This window comes from Falco naumanni, chromosome 6 (assembly GCF_017639655.2).
Source record: "Falco naumanni isolate bFalNau1 chromosome 6, bFalNau1.pat, whole genome shotgun sequence".
Taxonomy (NCBI): domain Eukaryota; kingdom Metazoa; phylum Chordata; class Aves; order Falconiformes; family Falconidae; genus Falco; species Falco naumanni.
In genome coordinates this window covers 286,097-303,377 of record NC_054059.1, presented here as the reverse complement: position 1 = coordinate 303,377, position 17,281 = coordinate 286,097, and the positions used below count along the sequence as shown (strand labels likewise).

Here is a 17,281-nt window from a genome sequence, read left to right as displayed (position 1 = left end):
AAAAAGCCCTTTAGCCTCAGAACAGAATTGAAAACTCTAAAGTCTCTTCCGTAAAGTATTTGGCAAAAATGTATCTTAGCAGATAACAGATACTGTAGATGTTTGTAGAACTGAAGAATGAAAGTCGCCGCTAGATGATATTAGAGGAACACATCCACGGAAGGGACTCTGCGCGTCTACAACATTAAAGCAACAAATATGTTTCACCTGATAGTCAAACTGGTTCACTGGCCCCATTGCAAAGTTATCAGGAGGTCCCCCAAAGTTGTGATTGTTCTGGTTAAATATATGCCTGTTGTCAGGAGCAAATTCCCCACTGTCCTGACTGTTGCTGTCTTCAGATGGAGGAACGATTTCCATTTGACCTGGGGTTGGAGCCATCCACTGCTGATCTGGAGGTGGGTGAGGGGGTTGGTGAGGCATTCCCCATTCTGTTTAGGATTTAGAATACAATTCAATACCAAGTTAGTATGATTTACAGGAGCCACCAATCACTCAGTGTTCTTGTATTTATCACAAGGTTCCTCAAAACAACAAAGATGATAAAATTATGAAGAATCAATCTACAAACTGTATTATACTATCTCAATAATTTCTTCAACTAAATGAAGGAAATACAAATAGCTGTAGCTGAACTAAAATAGGGGGGTGACGGGACAGAACTGGACAGAAACAGACATGCTGTAAATTGTTTTTTATAAATGTCTAGTGATATTGAATCTGCCACAGCAGTTACAAATTGTGTAAACTGTTAAAGAACTGCTCCTACCTCTCTACTTCCAACTTTCAAGGTAATGAGCTATTTTATTCCTTTGCATAGTAGACTTAAAAGACCTACTATGGAAAGCAAATGGTTTTGTGAGCAGCACAACCACTGAAACTTGCTTTCCAAAATCTTCTGTCTTGAAAATGGATGATTTCCTGGATTCTTCAATATCCAGTAGAGGTCCTAGCATAAACTACAGTCACAAGCCATCAAACGTAAGTTACAATTGGCTATAAGGGTGAAAAGTGTTTAAGGAATGAATTAATAGCTGATGTAGCCATAAGCTTTGTCTTCATAGGAAATCAGTCTATTAATTATGTCTACTAAACAGGTATTTATAAACAGTGACAGAACTACCTTGTAACTCTCACCAGTAACAAAATTAATACCACTGAGGTTAATTCCTACCTTCCAACCAGTCCCTTAATAATTCTTTCAATTCTTCTGGTTTTTACTGTCCTTCCCACCATCTCCATCATAATTGGATCCATTACTATAGCAACTAAAGAGGGTTAACATAGCTTTTGTGCTGCATTGTTGTGGGTTTTATTTTCTCTATGTTCAAAGATTGTATCACTCATTTCACTCTCACTGTCCTCCTCCTAGGTCATGTTTAGCTGATTAATCAAATTTTTTCCAAGAGTAAATACTCTTAAAATATTCTAAAGTACAGAATCCTTTATCCTTTAAGTACAGCTTACAAGAGTTATTGTTTGTAATGGGTTAACATTTGACACTATTTAAAAGCCCCGTTTACTTCAAGTTAACCGACTTGAAAGCTTGCAAGTTGCATACAACAGATGCTGTTTTCATTTGTGGAACATGAATCCCTTCAAAATTAATTGTCTGCTAGTTACAGGCATGGTTTTCAGATTGCCATTTTGCTTTTTATTAGTGGTGCATAAAGGACTTTTGGATCCAAAAAGAAACTTGGAAGGATATGGAGAAAGATGAAGCTCTGTAGAAACAGAGTAGATATGTACAGAGAACTTTGGCTACCCATGCATGCTATGATTTAGTTTATCTGCTGTGACTACTTTTATACATTGAGAATGACACTGACCAAATTAAAGGAAGCTAGGCTGTATCTGCATCAGCAGTCTTTATTAGTGTCCCGAAACCTGGGAAAACAACATATTCTCCAAACAATATATCCAATGATAAGGAAAAGCATTGGTACATCGTTTCTTGTTAACAAAAAGGTGTTACATTACTCTTACTCCTAGATCTAAGATGTTTTTCTGTTCTGTATTTTCTAGGTGAGCTTGGGCACCAAACATTTATAAATATCAGCAAAATGTTTTCCTCACTTTCACCATTCTGTGATGATTTGCTACAACCACCATTTATGATATTATTAGTTCACCTCACAGACAAAAAAGTGTAAGAGGAAGAACTCATCACCACAGGATTATAAGAAAAACAAAGTTGTCCAGTAACGATGCAGTATTTCTGTGGAAAACCTCTACTTACTATACAGAAATACAGCTAGAATACATTCTATGTACTGTGAAATATAAAGTAAAAATTCTTACACGTGGCTAAAATAACTTAGAGCCCAGTGCAGGCAAGTGAAATCTGATGGCTACCTCCCTTTTGTTATGCAGACGTAAGAACCACCAATGACATTTAAAGCCTACTTTTATTAAACATTGCACTTACATCTGAATAGTCACAGTGAAAACTGGAGATGTTATTCTTTCAATCACAACTAGAATCAAGCATGAAGTGCTGTCTTCACCAAGATAACAGAAGGCATGCATGCAGGCGTACTAACCACCTTGCTCACACATTTCAAACATAGTGTGGTGACATAACAAACATTTCAGAAAAATTCTTAGCCAAAAATACCCAATCTCTACCCCATGCTTATTGCCCAGGTTATTTTATATGAAGTCTTAGAAAGAAAATGAATTTTCAGCCAAAACTGAACTGTTGAGGACATTATAAAGAGCTGAAAATAATCAATACAAAAAAAAAAAAGCATTCCACCAGCTTTAACTGACACTAACCAAAAACTTATGCAGATGACAATCAGATACATAAGCAAAAAAGGGCAAATACTACGTATGTCAAATGTAACAAAAACATTATTTTACACACAGAATTTTGCTCATCTCCTTTTTCATGATTTTAAGATACCTAAAGCCAGCATCTGCCAGTTACATTGTGAACTCATTCTACATGTCAAGATCATGCCAGAAGCAGGTATTACACTTCAGGAGAGGGCAACAGATGCTCTTTAATTCTGAGGCATCCTGTTGCCTTCAGTGCTGTTGTTCCTAGTGCAGTGGGATAAACAATAAAACATGTAAGATTTAAAAATAAGATCCAGGAAAATAAATATATGACTGCAATTCACACTTTACCTTCCTACAACGTTCAGGGGCAGGACAAATCTTTTGCGCATGTATATTATAAAACCAAGTTATTTATTTTATATAGAGATTACTGAGTTGTGCTATCTGACATCTGTGCCTGTACTGTTACCCATTTTGTGTAACACCTGATGGGAAAGTAGCAGCTCTGATATTCAGTTAATTAATTGATGCTATTGGAAGTTTTGCATCTTGAAACCTGAGGGACAGGGCATATTCACACCCAAAAGTGTCTGATTTAAAAAAAAAAAAAAATCATTACATGAAAAAAAGGAATTAATAGGAAGGAAAACAAACCTGGCTGCCACATTCTGTTGAAGTTGGGATCCCCCTGAAAATTATTATGGTTGTTTGTACCAGACTCTATTCCCGAAATATCCTGTCCATTTGGCATCATTCCTTGTTGTTCCACTACACTCTGTTGCCCTGAGGCTTCTCGCTGAGCAATCCATGCTTGAGCTAATGCAGCCCAGTCAATCTGGCCTAAAATAAACATAGGAAATTTAAAAGGTTAATATTCACATGTCAGAAGTTTAACACTGTTTCTCAATTACATGTCTCTTTGCTCAAGAGAAACAGCCAACGTTTACCTTCAGCAAGTACCATGAGCACCATTTAAACTCATTCACAGTGCACAGTAAACCAAACTGAAAGCAAATGTCAGTGTGCATACTTGCTGAAGCAGAGTTTCTCTGCATATGTTCAAAATGCCATAAGGCAGATTACTTTAGGTTCACATTAGCACCGAATGGGCGGTAGTAATACACTTTTCTCATAAGCGAACTAATTTTGGTATCAGCAAGAAATATATATATAGTCTTAAATTCATGAAGATTCAAGCGTAAGAAATACACAGAAACTACACTTTGGAATGTATAATCTTTGTATAACCCCTGATTTCTGGAATACTGTTTTATGTTACCAGTTCTCTCCCCCCATTTTTTCTTTACCAGCATTCCTACCAGTAAGTAAATAAATTGCACTCTCAAGACGAGGACACTAGTATGTCTTCTGCTTATTGCCAAGTCAGGCAATAAATTCTTCTAGTGAAGTTACAGAAGTTGAAGTGACAGAAAGCAATGTAAAATCAGCGTGCCTGGTGACTCTGCCTGAATATTAAATACATGCCTCCACTCTCTTTATCCATTTCTGTATTTCTCTTGATAATTTTGTTGTCACCTCACTCTCAATTTACAGTATATTATGTCCTACTGTTTAAATGTTTCATTTTTTTGGGTGGGGAAAAAAAATCCAAACAAGAGATTAGGATCACCATTGCTGCCATAAACCCCAAATATCATACTAATCTTCCAGTGAGAATTTTTCTGTGTATACATCTGCATTAGTACTTCTGCCACAAGGCACTGAATAAAAAGCTGATTTTCTCAAATAAATAAATGACTCAGCTTGGCTAAAGAACTAACAGGGATATAGATTCTGTAAAATCACATGAGGTCTAAATGTATCTAGTGATCTGTATGTCTGGTAAAATGTTGATAATTCGTCCAGGATAACTCAGGTTGCTTGCCTGTATTTTGCATATTAAATATTAACTATGTCAAAACACATCAATATATGTTTTCCGTTCTTTCTAGCTGTTCAGAAAAGCATCGTAAATGTATTATCTTGAGAGCAGCTACAAAAAAAAACCAACTGTCAGTCATGCTCTGTAACAAAGTTACAAAAATTCAAATGACAACAGATTAAAAAAATAATCCACAAAGCTTTCTATATACTTACTTGGGTCTTGCTGGTGCTGAAATGACTGCATCCACTGCTGTTGGTTCAAAGGCCATTGCTGCCAAGGTTGTCCACCTTGATCCCACATCTTTTAAGTCTTTATATAGTCTATATTTCAACTAAAAATAATAGTTGTATGTTTAAATAGATGCCCATGAAATATCACATAACTGAAACTTACATAACTGCAGATATAGTTAAGCCTTGCAAAGCAAGCTGAAGCAATGCTGGCTTAATATTTTAAGCTGGAGGACATGGTTCATCCTTTAGAGTAATATCTGAAAATATTACTGTAAGATTTCAGAAGCCTAGTATGCTTTCTCTGTATTTTTGCAAGGAAATTAACTACAAAATGACGTTCAAGGAGAGATATGACAAGTTTCTAAGACAAGAACTCATCTGTCAATAAATACAATTTAAAGTAAGTAAAAATATAGAAGATATTACTTATATCCTTGACTTGTATTTTAGGGGAAAAATGTGTATTTTTCTATACAAGTGCCATGCAAGGCTGTGAAGCGAGACAAAGGAAAATCACTGAATGGTAAAACATTGTTAATGACTGCACTGGAGAACTGCACAGGTACAAGATGGTGTCCACATGCGTTTTATGCACTGTAGAGGCTCATTGTAATTTCTAGGTAACATATGCCTTCAAATCTAAGAAAGAAAAAAGTATCTCCGCATAATTACACATTTACCACATGGTCCTTTAGAATTGCAAGAAACATTTTTTGGTGCCATGTTGTATATCCTCACAGCGCAGGCAGCAGCAGCCCTAGGACCCGACGGCACGGGAGCTCCACAACCTGCTTTTACAGGAAGCTCCAGGACCGGCTTTGCAAGAATTTGATGAGGCACAGCAGTCCACCGGGTAGGTATGCCTATAATGGCGTACCGATTCCGGTCATTTGTACCTCCTGTGTACACCTAACCTGCTACAGACAGAGGAACAGAGAGCGGCCACCTACACTGTTCCAAACAGTTTATCTGAAGACAAAGCCTGGGCACAGTTTTGGGAACACTTCACTCCAGGAACTGTTCCCAAACACCATTGCGGGTAAGACTGCACTGTGACTCCCTCTGTCCTACCCAGTCTGTTAACAACTTCTCAAGAAGTCTTCCACTCTCACTGGATACACCCTCACACCACTCAACACATAACCCTTGATTTTATGCCATAAAAAAGTCACCCATGTAAGCTGTTTCAGACACCCCAAAAAAACCCCCACCAAACGAGAAAAATTCATTCCCTGAGGTCACAGGAGCAGCCCACAAGACCTAGTTGTGGCTCACAGCCAAGTGCAATACAGAACAGACGAACACAGCCTGTCCACTTCAGAGGAAGCTAGCTCCAAGCAGCCGGTGCCGCGCAGGGGGTCAGCCAGCAACACGACCCTAACCATTCTGAGTAGGACGCGTGCAGCCACACAGAGCTGGCTTTCGGTAGATGGAAGAAGAGCAATTACAGTGGATCCTGCTTGCAAAGGGATCTCCTGCTTAGTGCTTACACGTTCATACAAATAATTGCATGACTGCATAGGAAGAGAGCATCACACTACAAAAATGCACAACAAAAAATGCCGTACATAACATCATGCTGTGTTGGGTCACACAGAGATGAATGCAAGCTCATATTTTGAAAAATAAGATTTGCCAGAAGTATGCATCTGAAAAAATGTAGATCGCCTTCATTTTGAGATTGAGACCACTTATATTCAAGCTAGTACAAAAATTACACATGCATGGCTTGGAAAAATCCAGTTGCAAAAGCTTGGGGGGGGGGGGGGCTTTAAACAAGACCAGATCAACTTTGGCAACAGGGGGGAGTATTGGACCAAACCTACTTTTCACTATTTTCACTATCTTTTCTTGCAAATTAAGGGGTGTGGTGTGGTGTGTGTGTGGTGTGTTCATTTCAATGATATCTTTATGATATCAAAACCTATAGTAAGTGAAGTCAGTGAGCTTTTTTTTTTTTTTACATTTTGATCTTTACCTAGAACATTAACTTTCTTATACCACTTCAGTCTGAGTGGCTAATAATGCACTTAATGCAACGTTTCACCTGGCCCTGCCATACCTAGCCCAAGCATTCATATATAAATATTTATACACTAAGCATGAAGAATTAACCTCACGTACCATTTTCACCCTAAAGTAAGAAAAAGGGAACTGTTTCTTCCTAGCCTCCATTCATCTTTCCATACAGAATCCAAATTCTTTCAATTGTCAAACTTGTTTACATCTTAGAACAATATTGTTAACTGCAGTTCAAGTTAACCACTAGCCTTTAGAGTGCTGCACAGCCTCACAGTGCCGCTCCCTCTGTTTCCAGCTGTCAAATCATACTAGCAATAATAAAAATGTATTTCAGTAAAATGTGGTAGCAATTTTTACCTAAATATATCATACCTTGGAAGAAGTTTGTGAAATTTCACTAAAATAAACTCAGCAAAAGATTTAGAAGATTGAACTGTTTCATCAATAATATAAGTGACACTTGGGCATATAACTGAATGCCCAAACCCCCAAATTTTCAAAGTTACAGAAATATCAATTTATCTTATGGAAGTGTAATAATATTAAGAGCACCTCTACAAAGTCAATTGAATTGGAACCTCCTACACACAGTTTTTACTTGATAGGATCAGATGAGATTTATTTTTACTGGACTGGCTATATCTCAGTCCTAAACTCTTGGACATTACAGATTTTTACATGTTTCAGCTCACACAATTAGCTTATAATAAACTTTTGTACCTGTTAAAATGCTTATCAATTATCTGTTTCTCACAGTTTCTGCACTGAAAAGGATGTTTAGTGTTCTAGACTTTTTTCTTTATTCTCAGGCCCTGATCCTCACTGTGGGCAAAGCGAAACATTAGTTCAGAGTGTAAGAAGGTCTAAGCTAACAAATGCCTCCAGATGTCCTCTGTATAACCTGCCCCCAACATAGCAACTACCTTACTATTTTACAAGATGTTCAAAGAAATAAATTCAACTCTTTTTGTGGGGGAGAGAAATTATTCTGCTGCTGTATCAATTGGTATATGAAAAAGTGAGCAAGGGACACAGAATTAAATTCACAGGCAGTCAATTTAAGCAGCAGCAGCATTCATTCCCCTCCTGGCTTCCCTTTCAGCAAGTTATCACGCCCTAGAACACCAAGGCCAAGTCTGCACTCCTAAGGGAAGTGGTGCCGAAGGACTCCACCATCTGCCCATTAGAGGGCAGCAGCCACCCAAGCCACCTAGCACTCCTCCAGACTGCTCCCAAGCATGTTTTGTGTGTCAGCACAAACCTGGGACCCAGTGGGCAGTTAGGACGTGGCCATTCTGGTTTGGAAGGTCAGAGACTTTCATTCACCGCCAGCTGGCTTCAGGGCCACAGTAAAAAACCCAGTCAGGTTTTCGTTGTTAGCATACATAGCTGCTTATCCATGACTCTGCAATATAATATGGCCTAGAGTCTTCAATTTTCTCCAGAGTGATTATTTCACCTTATTATTGCTATTTTGGGGAGAGAAATCAGCTGGGAAGTGCAAATCAAGAGGTCAAAACATGGAGTTGATTTCTATTTTGATGCACAAAAGTATGACAAGACAGCAACAACTGCGTAAAACCTTGAAGAACCTCAACATTTTATTAACGCAATTTATGTCATCCAGAGCAGACTGATTTAAAATCACTGCTATTTGAAACTGCTAACTTCAGTCTGTGAACTGTATTTGAAAGCTTTAAATTCTGTATTGCATTTGTACTTTCACTGTCTTCCTGAAGAAATGTTGGTTTTCATAGGCTGGCGACTATAAAACATGCTGGATTTCAAGTACACAGATTTGTTACCAAATTCAGTGTAAAAACTTTACGAATCAGAAATATGTACTCCACAAATACTTAAACAACTACATCACTTCCTTCATGCAACTGTATATGCAAACACCCTTTTTTAATTATCATATGAAAAGTGGCCAAAACTATTTCTAATTTTCTATTTATTTCAACTGATCTTTGTTGTTGTGCGATTTTTTGGACAGAAACAGGAATTGGGTATGGAAGGAACAAAATTAGCACCTTAAAATGTTTATAAAACTAACCTTAAGATACACTGACTAAAAGAGAAGACCACATTTATTCAGATTCTTTTAGTATTGGAAACTAAATGATGTATTTTAATATGCACCACTCAGAGCCAGTGAACACAAGAGGTAAGGCCTCTATCTATATGGTGACCTGAAACAGCAGGACATCATTACCTTCTGCGAAACTGACTTCCCTCCCCGCTTGGGTTTCCTGCACTTTTTCCAAGTCTTCACTAAATGGTATAAAGTAAACAAAAAAGGTATTTGATATAAAATTTCACTTACTACAAGGAGGCTGCATGCATTTAAAGGTGGTTTATTGTCTTCACAAATTGTTTTGCTAAGCACTGCAGTGCTTAATGGTTTCATCCACTTTTAAGTTTCAGAGGCAAACTTGCTTTAGCTCTTTAAGTTATATTCTGAAAGATAACTAAATAAATCTTATATACAGACACACGTATTAAATGTCATGCATGTAAGCTATTTGATGTTACTCTTCTTTACATAAAAGTAACATGACTTTGTGTATCACTTGTGATACTTTGCTGAGAAGAGTATATAAGAACTTTTCAACAGAATCCCAATATTGTCCCATCAGACATCCTGACATTTTCCTTTGCTACTGATGCTATTTCAAAGATGCCAAAAATAGAAACAGAGGAAAGTCTCACAATAATGAACAAACCAGATGTGAGTTACCAAAATCACACTTTTGAACCTCAGTCCCATAAACTAGAAAGGGCACAAACTACTTCTAAAAGAACTCACAAAACACAATGAAGAAAATGTACCCTGCTGTTAGTAATTTTAAATTCATTGCAAGGGATTCACCCCCAATACTGGGGGGGGGGACTGAACCCAACACCAACAAACAATGCCTCTCCCCCACCAAATCAGTAACTTTAAAAAGCTTGAAACAGCTGAAATGTCTTGCACTAATATATGTGATGAGAAGCAAACATTATTTTCCTGAGATACATCAAGTAGTAATAATGGAAAAAAGAGAATCAAAGTCCTCTCCCACCTAATTAAAATCTGCATTGCCAAAACTAACTTAGGATGCTGCCACATTTATTATAAACAAGTTTTAATTTCTTACAAAGTGCCCAAATCAGCATCACCTCAAAGAAAGAGGCTTCACCTAACACAATAGACAGCTCTAAGCCTACTTCCCACTAGTGACACAAGGCCAAATACACAGCAGAGCATCCAAACCGCAGTGAAACAATCTTTATTCTCCACTGAAGGGTGGGTGGGGAAGGAAGATGAACACTAGCTACAACCTACTAAATTCATGCATTAGCAAGACACTAACAGAGGAGTATATCAACTGAGAAGACACTAAGACACTCTGGTTCTGATGTCACCTGTGCATACAAGAGGTTTTGAAAAGCAGAGAGACTCAAAGAACAGATCCATTTTACAGGTACCTGCCTGCAAAGGAGAATGCAGATACTACCATCCCTTACGATGATGGGTTAAGGTTCTTTTACTTAAGCTATTCTGCTCCCCAATTTAACTGGACATAGCCTTTCTGCTTTCTCTCTCTAGCAAAAACAAATAAACAAAAGAACATTTATTGGTGCTTCAAGAGCTGTTCACTGATGTCAGATCACAGAACAGGAACCTGAATCTATTAAAAATCTGTTTACCAGTGAAGAAACAGAAGCCAATTCAGGATTCTTTTTGTTTTGTACTGAAATACAATCACATGAGGGAAACTGCCCATCAATTCACATTTAATTCCAGTTACATGTACTTAGATTATAAAAAGTTACTGTGGCATTTCAAAATTTTGCTATTTTTAAGAGCAAATATGTTCTGAAATATGTTCTGTTGTGTATTTAAAAAACAAAAAGATACTCCTATTCAAAGGCTGGACCTACTGAACTTTACTCAAAGACAGGATATGCTGAAGTTTTATTGTAGCAAGTTACTGGTACTAAAATGTGTCGCCTTTGAGAGGACTACTGGTGAAAGCTCCCCTGCTGTCAATAAAAGCTGACATAGTGGCACAGATAGGACTTACCTTGTTTCCCAGCAGACAGCGACCTCTGACAGCCAACAGCACTCAAAAAAATTTAAAGCTGGTGTCAAACTCTCTACTATACTGCAGTATTTACCCAAAAAAATACTAGGTTAAGACAGAGAAAGAACAGATATTTTAAAAGGCACCTTTCCACTCCTGAACTGTGATGTGCATCTCAGCTACAGATTGTATCTCAGTGTTAACCTCTTCTTTTAGGAAAAAAAGGTATTTCTTTCAACCTTCCTATCTGCAAAATAAGATACCTTCCAATACAGTTGTATGATGTGTCCAGACACACCACACGTGGTGAAAAGGATACAAATAGAAGCTACTTACCAGTAACCAGAGCTTTGAATGATAATTCATATGCTCACCTTTAAAAAACGCCCCCTAGTACTCCCTACAAAACATAGTTACCTTGAAGCAAATTACAGACCTTCGCACCAACAGGAGTGCCACTCTGTCAAGTAGAGCATGGTTTCCTGATGATTTCCCAATGGCACACTACTTGGTGAAGGCCCCCGTACTTAGTTGTCCACCGATGTAAAAGATGGATCCATTTTTTTATACAAGGCCACCAAAAGAACTTGAGCTCTAGCGGACTCGGTCAGACTCCTCAGACAACTCCAACTCAGCAGTTTCATAGCATAAGCTCATAAAATCTGTTATCCAGTTCAACAGCGCTTGTGCAGAGGTAACTATGCTCACACTTCTCAACAATGGAGAGGAGCAGTCTCAGGCAGTGAGGCTCAGCCCTATCAATGTCAAAAGACAAAGCCCACTTGTCACTCTGGAGATGCTATCCCCTTTACATACCTTATGACACTGGCTGCAGCAGAACTGAAAAATACCAAGAAATTTCCCCTGGAAAGATAAGCAAAATCTGCCCCTAAATAAAATAGAGCTAAGAGATAATCTGAATTGCTCCAAATCATGCTGATGGTCCAAGACAAGGAGCATTGAGACTTAGGAAACTAGCTCAGCTACAGAAAAGCATGAGGAAGGCAACTACCCACCATCCCTAGTTGGCCAGATGAGTACATCTAGCAGACTCTTGCTCCTTCCAAGAACCTTCCACCACTGCAACAATATGCTTCTGCCCAGTATGAATGTCACACAACATCCAAACTATGCAAAATACCTAACAGATCAACAGCTTCTGCAGAAGAAAAGATCTGGAGATTCTGAATGGCTTGTCCCAGGAAATTCATGGAAGTGAAATATCTTGGCCATGAAAAACAAGCATTCTTTGGAAGATGAAATTAAATAGGGTTATTTGTTAGAAGCAAGATTACCTCAACTCCAAGAAATCAGGAGACAGCCTAAGACTCGGGCTGTCGCTAAGGAGGAAAGTAAAAGGCATCTTCTGCTGTGTCAAGCTGAACAGATCAAGGTTAGGACCTCCTACATCTGACATCATCATTTGACCAGATCTCCAGCTCACAATCTAGCAGTCTGGTTTACTCAACCTTGTAGACAGGTAGACTAGACAGGTGATTCTGGAGCCTAGAGAACCAGAGCCAATAAACAAGTGCTTTCTGATGCAGAACAGAGGCTGATGCATCACCTTTCTGATGTTACTCATCATCCCTGAACAGCAGGTCCATATGTTACATGAGATGGCCCAACAAGTTCTACTTGCAATCTGAGCTCTAATACACAGCTGCAGAAGTTCTTATGGCAACCAAAGATTTTGTTTTGCAGGCCTTCCAAACAGGCATTGCATTTTAGCAGAGAAGTATCCACTATCTAAATAAGCAAAGCTGAAATCACAGGATATCATGCATACTTTCAGAACCCCTACACAGCCAGTCTTTGGGCCCCAGTGTTTAAAGACAACACACTCTTTTTAATACTCCATTCATAGATCAGATATCTAGGTAAAAAAACAGATGTTCCATCTCTTCTAAGATAACCTGCCATTGCAGCCATGACTTCTTGACTATCTTTAGGTCTACAGAGCAGCTGGAGGGAAGGACTCCAAGAGGTAGGGAGTCCTCGTTTGTAATAAACTGCAAATACTGCTTTTGAAACAAACTAATATTAAGTAATCAGTGTCACTAGCCAGGCAATCTTTTGGCATGAGGTCAAGACAACACAAGCAGCAAAGGTACATCAGTCTCTGTTTGATGCTCTTTGTGGAATTCCTGGGCTGCAGGGAGTCATCCACGTCACACCTTGAAAAGGATCTCAAAAGCACCACATAATCTGTGGGCAGAGCTTCTCTGTCCCATATAGGTTTAGGCTATGGAGGTGGACCTAAAGGAAAATAGAGATGTTTCAGAAGCAGAGGTCCTTGAAAAGAACAGCCTGATCTCCTGATCTTTTGTGCAAGCACCTTGTTTTAATGTAAGGTTTTTTCCTTTCATTCAAGGTAGTTGATATTGACTCCATGAAGTTTTAGCACACTGACTTAAGGCTTACGGTGAATTCCTATGATGAATTTTGTGAAACCATTCAGTTGCAAATAGCATTAATCTAACCATACATTCACAACAACTGGAGCAAAAGCAGTTGTTAGAAAGACAGGAATCAGACCAATGCCACCAAGAGTTCAAGCTCAACAGTGTTGAGAGCCGTTTCCTCCCATGCCTTCCTCCCACTATGCTATTGCTTCATCAGGGTCATGGTAGCATAGACCTCACTGATGAGGCTGGAAGGACTGGGGGATAAAAGCCCTAGGGATACAACCCCAACAGTTCACAGGTTTCTCCCAAGGAATTACACAACGCAGCTCACCCATGGTATTACTGACATCTAACTGAGCTGGAGTCCAAAGTCAATAAAGGACACACTGTGTAAACTCCAAGAGTATCTATCTCAATGTACTCCAAACCGGAAGGAAATGTAAACCGAGTACTTCTTCCATGACTGCGTCACTGGAATAAGGAATACTTTACTGTAAGAATCTGTACACAACAGGTGTGACTGAAAGGAAAGATGCAAAGGAAAAATGGCCTTGCACACCCAAAGGACCTCTTCCACCAAGAAGAAAAATTCAATGCAGGAAGAGTACCACAAGAATCATCAGTTGGTGGTGTTAATGTAGGAGACCCAGGTAAGTCAGAACACCTCTGCAACTGGAAAGATTTGGGAGTATGGAAAAGCACTGCAACCTATGCACCCATGTAGGAACAAATGCTAGAAGTCACTACTTAAGTGCTGCAGACACACATTGACTCAGTCAGAACAAATGTATACCATTACTCAAACTAAAACATACCAGCTTTCACTTTATTGGAGAAAAAAAAATTTAGGACTGTATTATACTCTGCCGCTGTTTAGAAAATGAAACATTTATGGGGTGAGCCAAGTTTGCAATAAATCAGTAAAAACAGTTAAACTAACTATCTTGACTGCTACTGTCTTTTACCCATACCACTTTCAGTTGGCAAAACACTGCTTTCTATGCATCACTTGAGACATCACCCTAAGCTGGTACAGGTATTTAATGCCCAGATACCATGCATCTGTTCTCTTCCCAAGAACCAGAAGCTACACCAATGTGCCTCCTGGGATCTGTTAGCAAGATGTCCAGTCAAAAAATGTGCAAAATCCTTCCAGGCCATTTACAGTTGTATATTAGTAGAATGCTGGAAGTCAACTTTATTACTCCACTGCATTTTTTAACATCAGAATTATTCTTTCTCAGGCTTTCCAAACACGTAACCAAGATCCAAAAGACAGAACCAGAAAAAGAACTGAAGAAAACAGCTTGTATGATATCTGCAAAGTTTTCCAGAACCTGGTTAACGCTTCAGCATGCCGGACTAGTATTTACAGTGTTACCAAAATGAAGCAGGCTGAACAAAGGCCAAATTAAAAAAAAAAAAACAAAAGGTACTATGAAAACTTCTTCAGTGAGTCATTCAGGCAGTGTAGCTTCCAAGGTTTGTTATTTTAAACTTAAATCTACATATCCACCAAGCTGAAGCCAACACTTTTAAAAGAACAAAAGGACCAGATATTGGCAACTCAGGTATCATTTGCTTTTTTTTTTATATATTACTAAGACATAAGGCCAAACACATACTTTGAGTATAATAAAGCACCAAACTGCTGCTAAAATTTTTACTATACAGAAACATCATAGTAATTTTGGCAGTTTGAGTCAAAACTCTACTGGATTTGGGGGGATGGGAGGGGGGGGGGAGTCTGATCTGATTATTTTTTGCATGTAATCATTCCACTAGAAGACACAATGTGAAATTTTCAATTAGCCATGTAATGCAGCATTATTTTTTTTCCGAACTGTCCATTTGCAACTTCCTCCTTGATGAACATGCTGTGCACAAAAAAGGAATCGTACCAATAACTAAATAAACAACTACTCCTTGCTGGTCATGAGCAGATACTACCCCCAATGATAAACAGTTATCATTTAAGGAAGAGATATCAGCTCGTGATGGAAGTAAAAACATTTAATAAAACCTACCCACAGTATTATTTCTTGTGAAAGGCAGACTTATGATCATCATTACTTCAGTCATGAGAAGGGAGACTGGACACTCCTGTCTCCATAATGTATTTCCATAATCCTGCACCTAACTGTAAACCAAACACAGTCAAGACTCCCCTCTACCACTACAGGTTACATGGCGAGTTGTCCACTAAAAAATTGCAGAATGCTAAATTTGTGGACTCTTAAGCCCTGTAATACCTCTGAGCCCCAAAGGGGATAAACCACTCTTTCAGAGCAGGAGTTTGCACGGCACATGTGACAAAAGACAACACAGGAAGTCTCTTAATGGCATAATAGCAGAGATGACACACAAGGGTCGCTGCTGCCTCAGACAAAAATCAGTGCCTGGTCTTCTCATTTGCCACTGATTTGTCGGTAATGTTAGTGACTTGTCCCTGGACAAAGCTGAGGCTCCCAGTTCCCATTGTGTTCTACAATCAGGGGGGTAGCTGCAGCATCTGTCACCTCTCTAAGGCACCATCCCTCAGCAGAGCCTGACTTTAGAATTCAAAAGGGGCTTCTTACTCCAGCTGGACTTCAGATGGACTGGTGTGTTATTTGTAACCCTGTCTTTGTAAAAAAGATGCTTGAATATTGTCTGCTGGTAGACATGCTTTATGCTTTGAAGACTACCATTCCTCATCTTTAAAATGTGGCTTACCCCTGGCCTTAAATCCTTCAGAGCATCCCTTGCTCCCTGTATCCCACGCTTTTCAATATTGTTTGCATATAAGCATTTACAAGTATAACCCTAAGAGAAGAAATGATGGGCAATCAAGGTGGCTGAATACTCTGTATAGTAATTTGTTTCAGAAACTTGGCAAATTTCAGCTGGGATAGCACACAGAATCACAGAATGCTGAGGGTTGGAAGGGACCTTCCAACACCATCTAGTCCAGCCCCCCTGCCATAGGCAGGGTCATCTACCACTAGACCAAGTTGCTCAAAGGCCTATCCAACCTGGCCTTGAACACTTCAGGCATCCACAATTTCCTGGGGAAACCTACTGCGCTGTCCCACCACCCTTATCATAAAAAAATTTCTTCCTTATGTCCAAGTGTAAAACCTCTTTCAGTTTATAAACAGTTGCCCCTTGTCCTGTTCCTACAGGACCTGGTAACAAGCCTGCTTCAATTTTTCTAATAAGCCCCTTTTATATATTGAAAGGCTGCAATAAGGTCTCCCTGGGGCCTCCTCTTCTCCAGGCTGAAAAATACCAACTCTCTCAGCCTGTCTTCACAAAGAGAGATGCTCCTGCCCACCGACCAATTTTGTGGCCGCATCCTTAAACGTAAAGCCTAGCACATCCCATCAAAGTTTAGTTCAACACTGAACTTTGTGGGATTGTCTACAAAAGTACTGAGAGTCTGTGTGGGTAAATGCTTAATGGAAAAAGGCTTGCAAACCCGTTGTCTGTTTAAGCATCCATTTAGAAACACCCTGTGTTTGCCAAGCTGCAGAAACAAGTTCAGGTATCTTACAAACGTTGCTGCGTGTGATGATATTGTTAACTTCAGTTCATTGGAGCCCTCCAGTGGAACAAAGTCATGAGAATTGCCAGGAAATCCATGAAACAGCACAAACATTCCACAGAGACACTGTATCTGCAGAAGCCACAGTCAACTACGAAATCCTGGTGCACGTGTTGCTTCCTAACTAGGTTACTGGCTAAATAAGTAGGCATTCTCCCCTGCGCGTTAAGAGGCGCTGCTTTCCTACAACGAGCAGCGCTCCTTCAGCAGTCCGGGGTCAGCTGCGCGCTCCCGCCGCCGGCGCGCTGCGTACGTGCGCTCCTCCCGGGCCCGGGCCTGGGCCTCGCCCG

At 39.4% G+C, this 17,281-nt stretch overlaps 1 protein-coding gene across 2 annotated transcripts in view; it reads right to left on the bottom strand.

Annotated features, from left to right (window-relative positions):
• Nucleotides 1–17,281, bottom strand: part of PNISR (PNN interacting serine and arginine rich protein) — a 28,499-nt gene that overhangs the window by 10,558 nt on the left and 660 nt on the right. For both annotated transcript variants that reach the window (XM_040597241.1, XM_040597242.1), the window contains exons 2-4: nucleotides 4,885–5,003; nucleotides 3,442–3,627; nucleotides 208–431 (exon numbers count right to left, since the gene is read on the bottom strand). In XM_040597241.1, the coding sequence (XP_040453175.1) occupies nucleotides 208–431; nucleotides 3,442–3,627; nucleotides 4,885–4,972 (498 nt within the window). In that variant the 5' untranslated portion in view covers nucleotides 4,973–5,003. The remainder of the gene's footprint in view (nucleotides 1–207; nucleotides 432–3,441; nucleotides 3,628–4,884; nucleotides 5,004–17,281) is intronic.